Here is an 18,293-nt window from a genome sequence, read left to right as displayed (position 1 = left end):
TATGATATACTTAATGTAGAATATTTTCTCCAGTGAACTTAGGTACTATATACAGATAATATTATTTGATCTATCAATATTTCTATATAAGGCAGAGAGAAGACAAGCATCACTCCATAGAGAAAACTATAAAACCACAGGAAGTTTTAGAATTTCAGTTTAGGCTATAAGGGTAGATATTGGGAATTTAAACCATCTTTACTCATCGTATTTGTGCTATATCATTCCTCATGCATATTTTATTTACTTGAATGAAGTACATGTGCTTAATTTTTCAAAAATGATTTCTAGTGCAGATAACGTACTTTGGAGTTTGTTAGAATTCCTCTCTAGATTTGCAGAAATGCACATGATTATTATTTCTTTGTGGGATAGACCCTACTATAGGCAGACATATAGGCATAGCTATCTTTTATAAAGATCTTTTACAAGTAAGGTATTTTTATTTTCCTTCTTCTGTTTATTAAATAAAATAATTATAAGTAGTAAGCAGTGGTAACTTCTAGGACTCATTACCATGTGCCAGGCCCAAGTACTTTATAGACATTTTCTCCCAATAACCATTACAGGCTCCTCACAGTAATCCTGTGAAGTAAAATAATCAAAATAACATTTGTTCATTTTCTTCTTGGAAATGACACGATGACTTTGTTATTGTCAGTAAAAAGAGCTTGTCATTGAAATTAAGTAACAGAAGCACTATATATCAGACATCATGAAAGATTGTGCATCTTTTGAGACAGATGTCATCATACTTATTCTACAGATGAAAAACTGAAACTTAGAGTTGGAACCTAAGGTCATGCAGGGAGAGGATGGATTTTGAGTCCTCTGAAACTGATCTATTGTGTCACAGCGAAATTACTAGTGTTGTGTATTCGTTATACTTGGGTTTTTGGCATAGGCATCATTCATACACACACACACACACACACACACACACCCCTATCTAAATTCTAAAACTTTCTTGGAACACACACACACACACACCCACCCACGTTTTTGGCATAGGCATCATTCATACACACACACACACACACACACACCCCCCATCTAAATTCTAAAACTTTCTTGGAACACACACACACACACACACACACACACCCCCCATCTACACACACACACACACACACACACACACACACACCCCCATCTACACACACACACACACACACACACACACCCATCTACACACACACACACCCATCTACACACACACACACACACACACGCACACACACACACACACCCCTATCTAAATTCTAAAACTTTCTTGGAGCAGTGTATATTTTGTGTAGTATGAGGAGTTGGAATGCTTAAAACATTTTATGATTTTTTTTCTTCTGTTAATGTGTGAGAATGTTTTCTAATCTTAATTTTAAAATAAGTAGTATATGAATATTTATGATTATCCCTTCCTTTCCCCATCTTTCTATTTTTGAACAAGAGTGCCAAGTAGATCTCATCCCAATACCTTTATTGACTATAGCTCTTGTGTATTCAGTTTTGTATATTTAATAGGAATATAACAATAAGAATGTAGATAACCAGATATTTAAGTTATATTTATTAATTTCTATATGGAAGTGACAAAAATTTATACAGTTAGTTTTTGCCTTCAAGGATTTCTTTCTTTTTTTTTTTTTTTTTTGAGGTGGAGTCTTGCTCTGTCACCCAGGCTGGAGTACAGTGGCATGATCTCAGCTCGCTGCAACCTCTGCCTCCTGGGCTCAAGTGATTCTCCTGCCTCAGCCTCCCAAGTCGCTGGGATTACAGGCACCCACCACACCTGGCTAATTTTTTGTATTTTTAGTAGAGACGGGGTTTTGTCATGCTGCCCAGGCTGATCTCGAACTCCTGAGCTCAGGCAATCTGCCCAAGTTGGCCTCCCAAAGTGCTGGGATTACAGGCATGGGCCACTGTGCCTGGTCACCGTCAAGAATTTCATAGTCTATAAAGTGCTTAAAACTATATGGTACTAAAATTGGATAAATTAAATAGCTAGATGTTGGGAAATGCTTCTTGAAGGACTGGTCTTGAAGGTTGGGTAGGATTTTGATAGATGGAGAATAACAGAAGAAACATAGTTTAAAAAGCAACATAAGAAAGGCAGGATAAATGTAAGATTAGAAACTCACTTAACGATAGACACATAGAAGATGATTTTTATAGGAACTTTGGCTTCCTAAAAAAAGACTTTGGAAGTTGAACCTGTAGTGCTAGTTACTTTAATTGCCAATAATAATTTTAGTAGAAGCAGATAAACTATTATGGTGTCTTTCCCCGTAGCGGTTCAATGCACAGAGAAAGACGCAAGTTTTTAAGATCTGCACTGAAGGAATTGGCTACTGTCCTCTCTGATCAGCCTGGATTGCTAGGTCCCAAGGTAATTCATTTAATTATTATTTCAATAATTGTGCCATATTAAAATTTTAAAAAACATTTCTAAATGAAATTTTACTGAAATTTGAGCCAGGGACTACATAAAAGGATTTTTATATTTAGTGGAGAATGAATTTGCTGACTTGACATTCATACATCGTACCTCCCTGCATTCTTCTCCCTTATATGCATGCTCTCTCTCATACGTACTTACAGGTTCTCTTGTGTCCTCTCCTGTTAGTCTCTTCACTCTTTTGAATTGATATTATCACTTCTTGCCAATGACTTTTCACATAGAAAGAGATTACCAGTTTTGTTTTTAATCTTTGAATAAGAATAAACACTTACTTTTTTTTAAACAGGCACTTTTTGTTTTTATGGCATTATCCTTTGCCCGTGATGAAATCATCTGGCTACTTCGTCATGCAGATAACATGCCAAAGAAGAGTGCAGATGACTTTATAGATAAGTAAGTTAGCAACATTTAAAAAATTATTTTCTGTATATAGATGCTTCTTGATTTACAATGGGGTTATGTCCTGATACACCCATTGTAAGTTGAAAATATTGTTAAGTTGAAATGCATTTAGTACACCTATTATACTGAACATTAGAGATTAGCCTAGCCTACCTTAAATGTTCTCAGAACACTTTTATTAGCCTACAGTTGGGCAAAATTATCTGGCAACATAGTACACTGAAGAGTATAGGTTGTTTATCTTTCTGATCACATAGTTGACTGGGAACTGCGGCAGCATCATGAGAGAGTATCATACTGCCTATTGCTAGCCTGGAAAAAAGTCAAAATTCAGAGTACAATTTGTACTAAATGTGTATCGCTTCTGCACCATTGTAAATTAGAAAGATAGTACATCCAAATCACTGTAAGTTGTGCACCATCTGTATTCTGATTTATGGGCTGGGGAATCTGGAGACTTATATTTGAAGCAAAATTATTTTGAAGAGCTTGGAATGTTTGTAATATATCATTAGATGATATTAATTAGACTGCAAAGTCAAATTTAGTTTTAAATTAGGGCTTTTCTCGTAGTATGCTTTGTGGTGATAAAGTTTTTGTTTTCTTGCTATGCTCAGTAATATTTCTTATGGAATTCATTTTTTAAAACTATTTACTACACAAAACATTTAAATAAAAATCCTGTTTGTAGAGTTGCAACTCAGTGTGTCATTAAAATGTCTGTCTTATTTAGTTCAGTCTCTCAATAAGAGTTAGAAAAATGGAGCAGAGAAATAAGAGCATACAGAAAAATTTTATTTCTTGCTAATCCTCTTTTATTTGAGATTTTTTGATGATGTATTTATGACATGTCCTGTTTTTTTAATTTAATTTAATTTTTTTTTTTTTTTTTTTGAGATGGAGTTTTACTCTGTCACCCAGGCTGGAGGGCAGTGATGCCATCTTGGCTCACTGCAACCTCAACCTCCTGGGTTCAAGCGATTCTCCTGTCTCAGCCTCCCAAGTAGCTGGGATTACAGGCACCCACCACCATGCCCAGCTAATTTTTGTATTTTTAGTAGAGATGGGATTTTACCATGTTAGCCAGGCTGGTCTTGAACCCCTGACCTCAAGTGATCAACCTGCCTTGGCCTCCCAAAGTGCTATAATTACAGTCGTGAGCCACTGTGCCCAGCCCTGCTTATTTTCAGTTTGGGTTTTCTGCTATTGATTTTTAGCCTTAACTTTTTTTCTTTGCTTTCCATGATTTCTTTATTCATGAAATGATTTAAAAAGGAAGTAATTGACATTAAGTATTAAACGATGCCCTTTATAAGAAAAATGCTTTTAGAAATAAGATTAAGGGCATCTAATATATTCTTTAATAATGATGAATTTATTATTTGAAATATTTTTCTTAAACTTTTAAAAAAGGCACATTGCTGAATTAATATTTTACATGGAAGAGCTTAGAGCACATGTGAGAAAATATGGACCTGTAATGCAGAGGTATTACGTGCAGTACCTTTCTGGCTTTGATGCTGTTGTCCTCAATGAACTCGTGCAGGTAAAAACTATCTCATACTATTTCCCTTTTGTTCCTTCCTTCCCACCTTTGATAGTATTTGATTTGTTTGTTCAAGCGTTTATGAAATATCATGTGCCAAGCGATAAATCATGTTTATATTTTGGAGATCATTACCTAGAAGGGAAGAAACAGTTAGTTGTAGTCCAATGTGATAGGTGTTGTGCATCAAGTGTATATAAAGCTCAGAATGAACATAAGGAAAGACACAATTATTTATCCCGAAGATGGAGGTGTATGCTAACCAAATTACAGAGGGCCTTGGGAAAGAGGAGGTTAGTCATAAATCAGGTGTACTACTTAAAAAGATCACCCTGGTTCAGTGTGAATGATAGATTGCTGGGAACCAAATGAGGAGGCAGAGAGACCAGAAGAAAAATGACTGCAGTAGGCTAGATGAGAGGTGATGAGAGTCTGAACTTGGGCAGTAGCTATGGAGATTCAGAAGAGATGATAGAGACAATATAATTGATAATTAAGTATTAGAGGGGAAGTAGAATAAAAATCTTTTTGAAGAAGATTGTTAGAGGATGGCCAGTAAATAAAGATTTCGTATAGACATTCCCATTTAAATGTCCAATTTTTTTTCCTTAATTGGTTTTTAGCCTTTTTTTGCTTTCCATAATTTATTTATTCAATATTTTTCATCTTTATTTAAATTTAAAAAATTTTTTATTCCAAATAAACTGACCCTAAGGAAATAATATTTTATTTTGCTTCACTTTATAGAATTACATGTTTCAAATGACTGTAAGCTAATATATAGTATAAAGAAAGAACAGTTAAGAATCCTCTTTATATAAAGACTACTCTAAAGCTGCTAGTTTTCCAGAGAAATAACCATACTTTGAAGTTCTCATTTTTTTAAATCAACCTAAAAATATAATAAGGAAAAAAATTGTTCATGTAATTTTTTTTACCTTGAATTATATGCTGTTACAAGCTAGTATTCTAAACTCTATAGTTTATTTCTTCTTTTATCCACTAGATGGAGCTCAGATACTTCCTTTCCATGGTCATTTAAAAAAGGAACAGAAAACCTGGGGTATTATTGCCTTACTATAATTTTATTTGAATAGTTATTACTTAACAGATAAGCTAGAAGCTTTTGTTACTGTTTATTATTTATTCATACTAGCATACAGTTTAAAAAGTAAACCAGAATTCCTGAATTACTTAATGTATTTTTATATAAAGTGGAGTTTACTAATACTGAGAAGATTAATTCTTAGCATTTCTTCTGGAATTATAGTAATAGTATAGGATCAGCAGCAGTCATACTGATATTAGTAATTGCCAGATTTCTTGATAGTGTATCTTACCAAATCTGTAGAAAACCTCTGTGAGAGTGGATATAGTTATCATTATTTGTTGAAGAAGAAATGCCTTATGTAATTTGCTCCTTATCACCAATACAGCTCATAAGTAATAAAGCCGGTAGTCAAACTCAAGTTTTGACTCCAAAGCCTGAACATTTTACCACCCTCTTCTGTTGCAAAGTATATTCACAATGTTTTTCACCATATGCTAGCATATAAATTTAGAACTAAGGTTGTAAACCTGTTAGCATAGTTGATTGCAATAGGTGTTAATATTTTATTGTGGTAAAATATATGTAACAAAATTTACCATTTTCATGATTTTTAAGTGTACAATTCACTCACATCGTAAAGTTTTGAAAATGTGTTTTATTTATAGTTTGTAAGCTAAGCATCCACTTTTTAAAAGGAATTTATTTTTTAGCATCCACTTTAAATACAGTTTATCAAATATTCATTTTTTAAGCTAGATTGAAAAGGGTTTTTAGGTCTTAATTTTGTTGAGGCCTAACATACACACAACAAAAATCATTCATTTTAGTGCGTGTTGTAAATTTTGGTAGCTGTATGCATTTATGCAACTATTACCATCACCATATTCAAGACAGAACTTCTCCAACACCTTTAAAAGTTTACTTATACACCCTTATGGTATACCTTCATCATTCTTTCATAAGCCCCTGACAGCAACTGGTGTTTGTCACTATACTGTCACCTTAAAAATACTTTTTCATATAAATTTTCCTATATAGTGTATGAAAAAAGTACTTTTTTACACAAAATCATTTATTTTTTATTTCTTTCACTTAATGTAATGGTTTTGAGATTCGTGTTACGGTGTGTGTTAAAATTTCATTTCTTTTTTTTTACTGAAAAATATTCTGTAGTATGGGTATAATACCAGTTTGTTTATCCATCCACTAATTGATAGACCTGAGTTGTTTCCCAACTATAGATGTTTTAACATTACTTTTTGTTTGTTTTTCAGAATCTTTCTGTTTGCCCTGAAGATGAATCAATCATCATGTCCTCGTTTGTTAACACTATGACTTCCCTAAGTGTAAAACAAGGTAATAAGCCTTTTAAATAAAAGCATATTTTCTTCTAATTAGATTTTCAAACTTGATTATTAAGGAGATAATTTACCAACTAATTTGGCTAATGATCTATTATCTTTTAATTTTGTTCTCTGAAGCAAAGATTTCCAAAATGGATTTGTGATGCTATTTACAAAAGTAATAATTACAGTTTTATATTTCTAATTATTAAGCAGGAAAAAAAGCATTTTGTAACAAAAACGATAAGACATTTGCATTTTGTAGCAAATCATGTATTTGGTCCAAGCATACCAATAACAATATTTAATGCCATTTATAAAATGTTTAGTCTGTGCCAGGCACTTTACGTGTATATTATCCCATTTACTCCACATTCTTTTTTCAACACTGTTACTACTTTTGACAGAGTTGGAAACTCTGGGTTTGAGGGTTAACCTCGCTGTTATTGAACATAATTTGCCAAGCTGTAATAGCTATTAAGCAAGAGTAGGAATTTGAGCTCAAATCTGTCAGTCTCAAAAATTGATGTCATATAATCACCTTGCCATTATTTGACACTCCATTCTAGTGGATTGATAGTGTGTTTTAGTTTTATAGTCTTTTGATAAAGGATATCAGAAACCTTGAAAACTTCTGAGTAATAAATGTATAAACATTTTTCTTAGTTCAATCTTTATTGCTACCACATCTAAGTAATGAAACTAAAATAATTTTTTCTGGTGATATTTGGTTTATATAGAGTTATTTTATGGAACTTCAGCATGCTGTCCAAAGTTTCTATTCGTAGGGTCTCTCACATTCTATTCAAACTCCTGTAAATTGACATGTAAGCACACCAAGAATCAGAGAGCTTAGGAGAAAAGCCTTTACTTCCCTTAGCACAACTGTCTCCTTTATCATCGTCTTTACAGGATTTGAGAATTGTTTCACTGTCTTCACTCTTAAATTTTAAAATGTTTTTATTTTTTAATTGTAAAATACACATAAAATTGACCATCTTAACTATTTTTGAGTGTATAGTTCAGTAGTGTTAAGTATATTCATATTGTTGTACAACCAATCTCCAAAACATTTTCATCTTGCAAAACAAATTCTTCTAATGATTATTGAACAGCAGTGCACCATTTCCCTTTCCTGCTAGCCCCTGGCAACCTCCATTCGACTTTCTGTTTCTGTGAGCATGACTACTCTAAATACCTCATATAAGTGGAATCACAGAGTATTTGTCTTGCTGTGACTGGCTAATTTCACTAGGCTTAATGTCCTCAAGTTCAGCCATAGCAGCATGTGTCAGAATTTCCTTTCTTTTTTAGCAGAATAATAGTCCATGATATTTATTTATTTTATTTTTGAGACCCAGTCCCACTCTGTTGCCCAGGCTGGAGTGCTGTGGTGCAATCTCGGCTCACTGCAACCTCCGCCTCCCAGGTTCAAGCAATTGTCCCACCTTAGTCTCCCGAGTAGCTGGGACTACAGGCACACACCACCACACCCAGCTAATTTTTGTATTTTTAGTAGAGATGGGGTTTCACCACGTTGGCCAGGCAAGTCTCAAACTCCTGACCCTTAGGTGACCCACCTGCCTCGGCTTCCCAAAGTGCTGGGATTATAGGCATGAGACACTGCTCCCGGCCTCCATTGTATTTAGATACTACATTTTGTTTATTCATTCATTTATCAATGGAAATTTAAGTTGCTTCTACCTTTGACTGTTTTTGAATAATTCTTCTGTGAACATGGGTGTACATATATCTCTTTAAGACCCTGGCTTTAATTCTTTTAGCTATACTCAGAAGTAGAATTGTCTTAGCTCTTAAAATTTAAAATGTGCTTATAGATTGTGAAAACATTAATTTGCTTTGTAATCTTTTTTTTTTTTCTATTACTACAGTTGAAGATGGGGAAGTATTTGATTTCAGAGGAATGAGATTAGATTGGTTTAGGTTACAGGTAAGAATAACCTTTTATTGTCATTCTGTTTTGTTATTTTAGTTAACATGAAAAATTTTATAACAGAACTATAAAATATTCATTGTTATATACCTACTGAAAATATTTCTTTTGTATAATTAACCATAAAAGAAACATTTTGTACTAATTATTAAACTTGGATAAATACATTAATAACTTAAGCCAATATATAAGAGTTTTTGAATAGATTATTATAATTTTAAAATATCTAAAAATTTAAATACCAATCTCTCTCTTGATTATCCTGATTCAAATATTTAATTCTAAAGTGAAAGCACAAAATCTCTTCTGAGAAAATATTTAAAATCTACTGTGGGCATCAGCAAACTTTTTTTAATAAAGGAACAGCTGATAAAAAATTTTAGGCTTGCAGCCATATAGTCTCCGTCATCATGATTGCACTCTGCCATTGCAGTGTGAGAGCACCTATAGACAATACATAACTTAATGGGCATGGCTGTATTCCAGTAAAACTATTTATAAAAACAAGCAGGTGCCCCACAGGCCATAGTTTACCACCACGATCTGTACCAAAAACTTCCATTTTCTGAAAAACAAATAAATATTATTAGACTTAGAGTGCTCATTTAATATATAAGTCTCATATAAATAGTTCCTAAAGGCATTAAGAATGCAAGCCTAACACCTTGGTGTATACTGTAACCTTAATGATAAAAATTAGTTGCCCTGTAAATATTTTAAGTAATTATGGGAAAATGGCCCAGTGTTCTCAATAATCTGCATGTTTTAAAAATCCATATATTTTTAAATGATAATAGTCATTATATCATAATATAGTCATTTGACTCGTGAAGTCAAAACATTCAGTTTGCCCCTTTCCCAGTTTCATTCTCCAGAAATACTCACTTTTAATAACTGGCCTATATTTTTTTAGATGTTCAAACAAGTAAATTAGATAGTACTATGTACTGTTTTGCCATTTATTTTTGTCTTTTTTTAAAAATATTTACTTATTTATTTATATTTTAGAGGCAGGGTCTTGCCCTGTCACCCAGGCTAGAGTGCAGTGGTATGGTTATAGCTCACTGTAACCTCAGGCTCGTACGTTCAGGCAGTACTCCCACGTCAGCCTCCTGAATAGATGGGACTGTAGGTGCAAGCCACCACACCCAGCTAATTAAAAAAAAATTTTTAGAGACTGAATCTTGCTATGTTGTCCAGGCTGATCTCAGACTCCTGGCCTCAGTGATCTTCTCACCTCAGCCTCCCAAAGTGCTGGGATTACAGGCATGAGCCATAGTGCCTGGCCTGTTTTGCTATTAAAAATAAATAAATAAAATTTCTATTTGTTTAATTAAAAAGAGAAAATATAAGAAATATTTGTTTGTGGAAGCTATTTTTAGATGGATACAGTCTCAGGAATGACTCTCAGGATGACCATACTTTTCTGGCGGTCTGCTTAGTACTCTGAGGTGCTTTTGCTTTTCTTAGGTTCTTTCCTTCCAACCTCAAAATGCATGAGCACTTTTCTCTTTTTTGTTCTATATTCTCTAGGGAGCTTATTTTTAGAAATGAAGACTTTTATAAATAAAAGCATTAAATAACTTACCAGTTAGTGGGAGATCAGGGAAGTACACTCGAAATACCAACATCCCAAAATGTTAAATGTGTATATATTATAGGTTATTTTCTTATTACAAATAAAGTTTTAAAATTGACACCTCTTTGTTTTTAAAAAGGCAATGAAACAATACAGAAGTAGAACTTGTAATGTAAGAAAAGGAGTGGAATTTCCTCTGCCAAAGGATATACATGTTTAAAAGTTTGAAAGTCATTGTCACAAAGCTTGAACTGCTTCAATCTCCCATTCTCGGTTTATAGGAGTGCCTAAACCAATACTTGGGCTCAGAGAATTTCAGAGATTTAGATGCGTTTCAGATGCACCTTTACATTTGAATTATTCATATGAGAATTTTAGCCTTTTTCAATCACAGCAAAATAAAAAGCATTGAGTGAACATGAAGAATGTAGACCTGATTATTCCTATGTGTAGATTTTTTAAGTTTCTTAAGATTTTTATAAGAGCATTTTTAGCTAGCTATCTGATTTTTTTTTTCATGTAATCTATACCTACTTGTATTAGTTTCCTAGGGCTGCCATAACAAAGTACCAACTAGATGGCTTAAACAATAGAAATGTATTGTTTCATAGTTCTGAAGGCTGGCAGTCTGAAAGCAAGGTGTTGGCAGGGTTGGTTTGTTTCAAGGACTGCAAGGGAGAACCTCTTCATCTCTCTCTCCTAGCTTCTGGTGATTTGCTGGTAATCTTTGTTGTTCCTTGCTTGTAGTTGCATTACTCTAAAGGCATTCTCCCTGTGTGTCTTCACATCATTTTTCCTCTTTGCATATTTCATGTTCAAATTTTCCCTTTTTATAGGGCTACCAGTTATATTTGATTAGGTCCCATTCAGATGACCTCATTTTTATGTGCTTAGCTCTGTAAAGACCCTAATTCCAAATAAGGTCACATTCTGAGGTACTGGGGGTTAGGATTTAGGCACATCTTTTTTTCGGGGATACAATTCAATGCATAACATTGCTGTTAACCATGTTATAGAACATGCAGTCACTCAGACCCCTTTCTACTGCATACAGACCTTTTTTTTTTTTTTTTTTTTTTTTTTTTTTTTTTTTTTTTTTAGTGACAACAGGACAATGCATACAAAGGAAGGAAAGAATGGGACATAACACTAAGCCAGAGAAGTGTTCGCTAGAAGTAGAGAACAAAAGTGCAAGGCAGCAGGCAGGGTCCAGAATCTGGAAGGTTTACATAGGTGTTGAAGAGCAGCTCAAAGGTGAAAGTTCCAAGCCTACAGATTAGACTGTAGGATACAGAAGATAAAATACTGAGCAGTATTATATACTCTGTAGAAAAATAGCACATTCATCTTTTGAGGATTTTATAATCTAGCTATGGAGACAAAGCATAAAAAATGTAAAAAATAGCAGCTGAAAATCTGAAAGATTAGGAGATGTCATAGACAGAATATGTTTATCAGTTAATTTCAGTCTTAGAAGGGATAAAGCATTTTTCAAGTTAAAATTGCTTTGAATAGGAAAAAGAAAAGGACAAACAATGAGTAAAGAGCAAGTAAAGAGACTTTTGAGTATAAAGTATTACTGTAAGAAGGGGAAAATATTCACAAGAACTATGAATGATCTGACTTTGATCACTGACCTTTGGTTTCAGGTAGAAGTGCAAGAATTGTTAGGTAAAAGCACATGGCCAGAGAGTGGTGAAGAGTTCTATAGATAGCCAGTAGTGGTTGAGTAGAGCAGACCAGAAGAATAAGCCTTTGGGAGAATTTTAGTAGTGTACTTTGTGCCTTCACTGGTGTCCTATTTAGTTTGGTTCTAAGGTCATTGCTTTTTTACAGGTCACTTTCATCTTTCTCTGTCCTTTTCCTACTCTTAAGAATTCTGTTTGTATTTTTGTCATTCTTTTCTACTTCCTAAGTGATCTCATTCTGTTGTGTATTCCATCAGTCCCTTAAGCATTTTTAGTTGCTCTTTCAAATATCTTTTCTCATCTGTCTTCTAATATATTCAAGTCGTTCATATTCTTTTACTTAAACCTATTCTTTTTTAGTAACATGTTTCTCCCCCCATTGTTGTGAAGCAGTTAAATCATTATCTTGTTTTGTTACCATCCATTTCTTCTGAATTTATTTTCACAATGTTATTTCAATTCTGATTTAATTTTTTTAATTTTAAATTTTTATGAATACATAATAGTTGTACATATTTATGGGGTACATGTGATATTTTGATACAAGCATACAGTGTATAATGAACAAATCTGGGTAGTGGGAATATTTCATCACCTCAAACACATATCATCATATTGGAAACATTCCAAATCTACTCTTCTGGTTATTTTGAAAGGTGCAGAAAATTATTAACTATGGTTGCCCCATTGTGCTATACTAGTTCTTATTCCTCCTAACTGTACTTTTGTACCCATTAACCAATCCTTCTTTATTCCCACTTCCTCCCTTCCCTACTCAGCCTCTTATAACCATCATACTACTCTCTGCGTCCATGAGATCAATTTATTTAGCGTCCACTTAGGAGTAAGAACATGTGACATTTGTTTTTCTGTGCCTGGCTTATTTCACTTAACATAATTACTTCCAGTTCCATCTATGTTGTTGCAACAGACAGGATTTCATTTTTTATGGCATAATAATATTCCATTGTGTATATATTTACCATTTATCTATTGATAGACACCTGGGTTGGGTTCCATATATTGTCGATTGTGAATATTGCTGCAATAAACATGGGAGTGCAAATGCTTCTTCAGTATGTTGATTTCCTCTCTTTTGGGTATATACCCAGCAGTGTGATTGCTGGATCTGTTTTTAAATTTTTGAGGAACCTCAGACACTACTGTTTTCAATAGCGGCTCTACTAATTCACATTCCCACCTGCAGTATATGAGAGTTCCCCTGTCTCCACATCCTTGTTAGCATTTATTTTCTGTTTTTTTGATAATAGCCATTTTAACTGGGGTGAGATGATGTCTCATTGTGGTTTTAATTTGCATTTCTCGATGGTGAGTGGTTTAAAAATATACCTGTATGTCTTCTTTTGAGAAATGTCTGTTTAGCTCTTTTGTCCATTTTTTAAATCAGTTTTTTTTGCTATTAAGCTGTTTGAGTTCCTTATATATTCTGATTGTTAATGCCTTGTCTGTTGAATAGTTTGTAGATATTTTCTCTCATTCTATAGGTTGTCTCTTCACTGTGCTGATTGTTTCCTTCTTTGTTGTGCAGGAGGTTTTTAGCTTAATGTGATCCTATTTATCCATTTTTTTGCTTTTGTTCACTGTGGCTTTTGAGGTCTAACTCAAGAAATCTTTGACCAGACCAATATTCTGGCATGTTTCACCAGTGTTTTCTTCTAGTAGTGTCATAGTTTCAGGTCTTACATTTAAGTCTTTAATTCATTTTCATTTGATTTTTTTATATGATGAGAGAGGTCTAGTTTCATTCTTTTACATGTGGATATCCAGTTTTCTCAGCACAATTTATTGAAGAGACTGTCCTTTCCCCAGTTTATATTCTTGGCACTTTTGTTGGAAATGAGCTAATAGTAAACGTGTGGATTTATTTCTGGGTTCTGGGTTCTGTTTCATTGATATTTGTATCAGCTTTTATGCCAACACCACACTGTTTTGATTACTATAGCTTTGTAGTAGATTTTGCGATCAGTAATGTGATTCCTCCTGCTTTGTACTTTTTGGATTGTACTTTTCAGGATTGATTTGGCTCTTCTAGTTTTTTTGTTGTTGTTTGTTCCATATGAATTTTAGGATTTATTTTTTCTGTTTCTGTAAAGAATGTCATTGGTATTTAGATAGATAATTCATTGAATCTGTAGATCACTTTGGGTGGTATGTTTAGCAATATCAATTCTTCCAATTCATGAACATGAGATATCTTTTTATCTCTTTGTGTCTTCTTCAGTTTCCTTCATCAATGTTTATAGCTTTCATTGTAGAGATCTTTCACTTTTTGGTTAAGTTTATTCGTAGGCTTTTTTTTTTGGTAGCTATTGTAAATGAGATTTCTTGATTTCTTTTTCAATGTGTTTGCTGTTGACACATGGAAATGCCTCTGATTTTTGTATGTTGAGTTTATTTCATGAAACTGAATTGGTTGATCAGTTTTAATAGAGTCTTTAGGTTTTTGTAAATATAATATCATATTTTCTTCAGATAAGGACAATTTGATGACTTCTTTTCGAGTTCGGATGCCTTTTATTTATGTCTTTTGTCTAATTGCTTTGGCTAGGACTTCCAGTCCTGTGTTGAATAAAAGTGTTGAAAGCAGGCATCCTTGTATTGTTCCAAATCTCAGAGGAAATGCTTTCAGTTTTCCCTGATTCACTGTATTGCTAGCTGCGGGTTCATCATCTATGGCCTTTATTGTTTTCTTCCATACCTAGTTTGTTAAGAGGTATGTTTTCTTCCATACCTAGTTTTTTAAGAGCTATGTTTTCTTCCATACCTAGTTTGTTAAGAGTTTTTATTATGAAGAGATGTTGAATTTTATCGAATGCATTTTCAGCATCTATTAAAATTATACAGTTTTGTCCTTATTCATGTGCATATGTTGAACCATCTTGTATTTATCTCACTGGATCATGATCTTTTCAGTGTGTTGTTGAATTCTGTGTGCTAGTATTTTGTTCAGCATTTTTGCATCTGTGTTCATAAGTGATGATGGCCTGTAGTTTCTTTTCCTGTAGTTTTGTGTCTTTGTCTGGTTTTTGTATCAGGGTAATGCTGGCCTCGTAGAATGAGTATTTGAAAGTATTCCTTCCTCCTCAATTATTTGGAACAGATAATTGAGTAGAATTGGTATTAGTTCTTTAAATATTTGCTGGAATTCAGCAGTGAAACCATCAGGTCCCAGGCTTTTCTCTCATGGGAGACTTTTTATTACTGCTTCTATCTCATTATTTATTACTGGTCCTTTCAGGTTTTCTGTTTCTTCTTGGTAGGATGTATGTGTCTAGGAATGTATCCATTTCATGTCGGTTTTCCAGTTCTTTGACATATAGTTGCTCATAATCTCTAATCCTTGGAAGTTTTTGGTATCAGTTCTAATGTCTCCTTTTCTATTTCTGATTTTTTTGGGGTCTTCTTTCTTTTTTTCTTACTTAATTTAGCTAAAGGTTTGTCAATTTTATTTTTCCAAAGAACTAACTTTTTATTTTGTTGATCTTTTGTATTCTTTTTAGTCTGAATTTTCTTTATTTCTGCTCTAATCTTTATTACTTATCTCCTTCTGCTAACTTTGGGTTTGGTTTATTCTTGCTTTTCTAGTTCTTTAAGGTACATTATTAGGTTATTTGGTCTTTCTACTTTATTAATATAGGTGTTTATTGCTATAAACTTTCCTCTTATTACTGCTTTTGCTGTATCCCATAGGTTTTGGTATATCATGTTTTTGTTTTTATTTCTTTCAATAAATTTTTTATTTCCTTAATTTCTACATTGTTCAGGAGCATATTGTTTAATTTCCATGTGTTTCCGAAGTTCCTCTTGTTGATTTCTAGTTTTATTGCACTGTGGTCAGAGAAGATACTTGATATGATTTCAGTTTTTTGAATTTGTTGAACTTTGTTTTGTGGCCTAACATATGGTCTCTCCTGGAGAATATCCCATGTTCTGATGAGAAGAATAAATTCTGCTTTTTAAAAATGTGGGACAGTTAATGGAACTCTTTATTGAATTCATGGCCACAGCTATAGCTAATTCCTGTTTGTACTCTAAAGCTGATAAATGGTAAGTAAAACTCCTTAGGCTTAGTTTGTGGTAAATGTCAAGTATATTTTGTCGTCAGAATATTGACAGCATTCTTCCTCATTCCTTCTTCTTTTCTGGTAGACAAAAACAACAAAATACAAAAGTCTCCTTTGTGGTGTCACTGTCTCATTGAATAGTAACATCATCCACCTATTGGTCCCTTGCCATGGTAGGGTTTAAGGTTTAATTTTTATCCTACTTACAAGGTGATAATTTACACTCTTACTGTTTCATGGATGCTGGCAAGAAGATATGGGACTCCCGGGTCAGCGACAAAAGACAAAATACTTCATTCACTGCACAGAAAGCAGCATAGGCATCAATGTATATGCATTATTTCTGCTATTTCCCTAAGCTCTGCAGGTGTGATACAGAGGAGCCAAAATGAATTCTGTGCATGTAGTCTGTTTGTGTTGCAGATAAGGAACACTAAATTTGAGGAAGCCTCTATTTTATCATCAGCCGTAAGCATACTTGCTCTTTGTTCCAAGGGAGACATTACCTCATCCCTCAAATTTGATAGCTGCAAGTATAACCCTAAGAAATGGCCTAGAGAATGAGTGGCTCAGGCCTTGCCTTCTTGACATACCCAGCAAGATGTGTGGGAGCATGAGATGCATGCAGGAGTATCTCCCAACAGCCAAAATCCTGACCATCATCTATAATTCTTCTATTTCCCACTATATGTAATTATTTCCCAGAGTAAACTCTTTTAAACTACGATTACTCAAAACCAGACCATTGTAATGCCGTCTTATTGCCACTACTGCCTTCTAATAGATTTCTGCTTCCTTTCCCTTCTCAGTCATGCTTCCCTATTTTCCTCACTATACAGAGTAATCTTTCTAAAACAAAAACTGGCCACCACATAGAACCCTTAGTGCTTCACTAAAAAGTTTAAATTCTTTAACGTGGTATACCGGCTGTTCACGATCTGGTTGAATCTCATGTTTTACTATTTCCCTTCTCTTCTTTGTACTCAAACTCTAGCCGTAACAAACAGTATTTATTCTGTAGGCACCCCTTCTATTCTTATTCTCGGCCCTTCTGAAATGTCCCCTATCCATGGACATGATCTGCTTTTTGTGATTTGGTATCCCAGTTATAGAATTTTTTTCCCCCACAACCTATCTTAATGATTTTCGTTTAGTTCTATCACTTTTTTGGCCAAACTACACCAATTTTTACTATCTTCAGTACTTTTCTAGAGTTTGTCAAATTAATACAGTGTATTATGTGATCCAGTTTTTAGTGAATCACTATACTCTAAAACCTCATTGAATCAACATATGCAGTATTTAGTTTTATCTGATTGCTTCCTGTGTGTGTTTTGTCTCTTAAATTAGGTTGAAGATTTCTTTTGGTATGGTTAATATGACAATTAATTGTTTTACACTTTTGATATTGTAACTTCAGTTCCTTTGGGGTTCAGTGTGAATGACTCATATATTAGACACTGTTTTATGGACATTAGTATTTCAGTTTACTAAATAAATTCTTGATAGGAATTTCAAGGTAGGGTCACTACAGACAACTAACACAATAGATGTTACTGTCAGTGTCACAGTAGATAGTTTAAGTATCTTTCAATGATGCTTTTTCCCCCTGTAAAATGACAAGTCCAAAGTCATTTATGTCTACCTAAACTACTTTTGTTTTTTCTGTACTTTATAGGCATATACTAGTGTCTCTAAGGCTTCACTTGGCCTTGCAGATCACAGAGAACTTGGAAAGATGATGAATACAATAATTTTTCATACAAAAATGGTAGATTCCTTGGTGGAAATGTTGGTGGAAACATCAGATCTCTCCATATTTTGGTATGTTGTAATTTTCTCTAAATCTGGATTTGAAAGTTTTAGTATGTGATATATGTTTCTTGATTGTTTTTGTGTTAGCATAGTCCTTAAGACAGTTCAGTAATAGACCCTTAAGAATAAAGGGAATAGTGGACTTTTATTAAAATGTGCCAACAAAAAGAAGTTTAACCAAGTTGGGATTTTATGTCTATTTTTAATTCTCTAAAAGAGCAACTTACTGATGTGACTTTTATTTCTTACATTTTTTTGAGGAGTTGAAAACAGTCACTCCAAATTACCTTAAGGCCCTTCTTTGCATGATTAGACTAAAGGGAAAGAAATGTTGTAGATCAAGGTCAAATAGAGCAAGTGTTGGAAATTAAA

General features: G+C 33.7%; 1 protein-coding gene across 4 annotated transcripts in view; it reads left to right on the top strand.

The window, feature by feature from the left end:
• The window catches only part of NCKAP1 (NCK associated protein 1), a 113,013-nt gene that overhangs the window by 52,687 nt on the left and 42,033 nt on the right, over positions 1-18,293 (top strand). For all 4 annotated transcript variants that reach the window (XM_054549568.1, XM_002812651.5, XM_054549567.1 and 1 more), the window contains 6 exons: positions 2,290-2,386; positions 2,745-2,851; positions 4,274-4,406; positions 6,732-6,813; positions 8,693-8,751; positions 17,785-17,930. In XM_054549568.1, coding sequence (XP_054405543.1) covers positions 2,290-2,386; positions 2,745-2,851; positions 4,274-4,406; positions 6,732-6,813; positions 8,693-8,751; positions 17,785-17,930 — 624 coding nt within the window. The remainder of the gene's footprint in view (positions 1-2,289; positions 2,387-2,744; positions 2,852-4,273; positions 4,407-6,731; positions 6,814-8,692; positions 8,752-17,784; positions 17,931-18,293) is intronic.

This window comes from Pongo abelii, chromosome 11 (genome assembly GCF_028885655.2).
Source record: "Pongo abelii isolate AG06213 chromosome 11, NHGRI_mPonAbe1-v2.0_pri, whole genome shotgun sequence".
Lineage (NCBI taxonomy): Eukaryota > Metazoa > Chordata > Mammalia > Primates > Hominidae > Pongo > Pongo abelii.
This window is presented reverse-complemented; position numbering and strand designations above follow the sequence as displayed.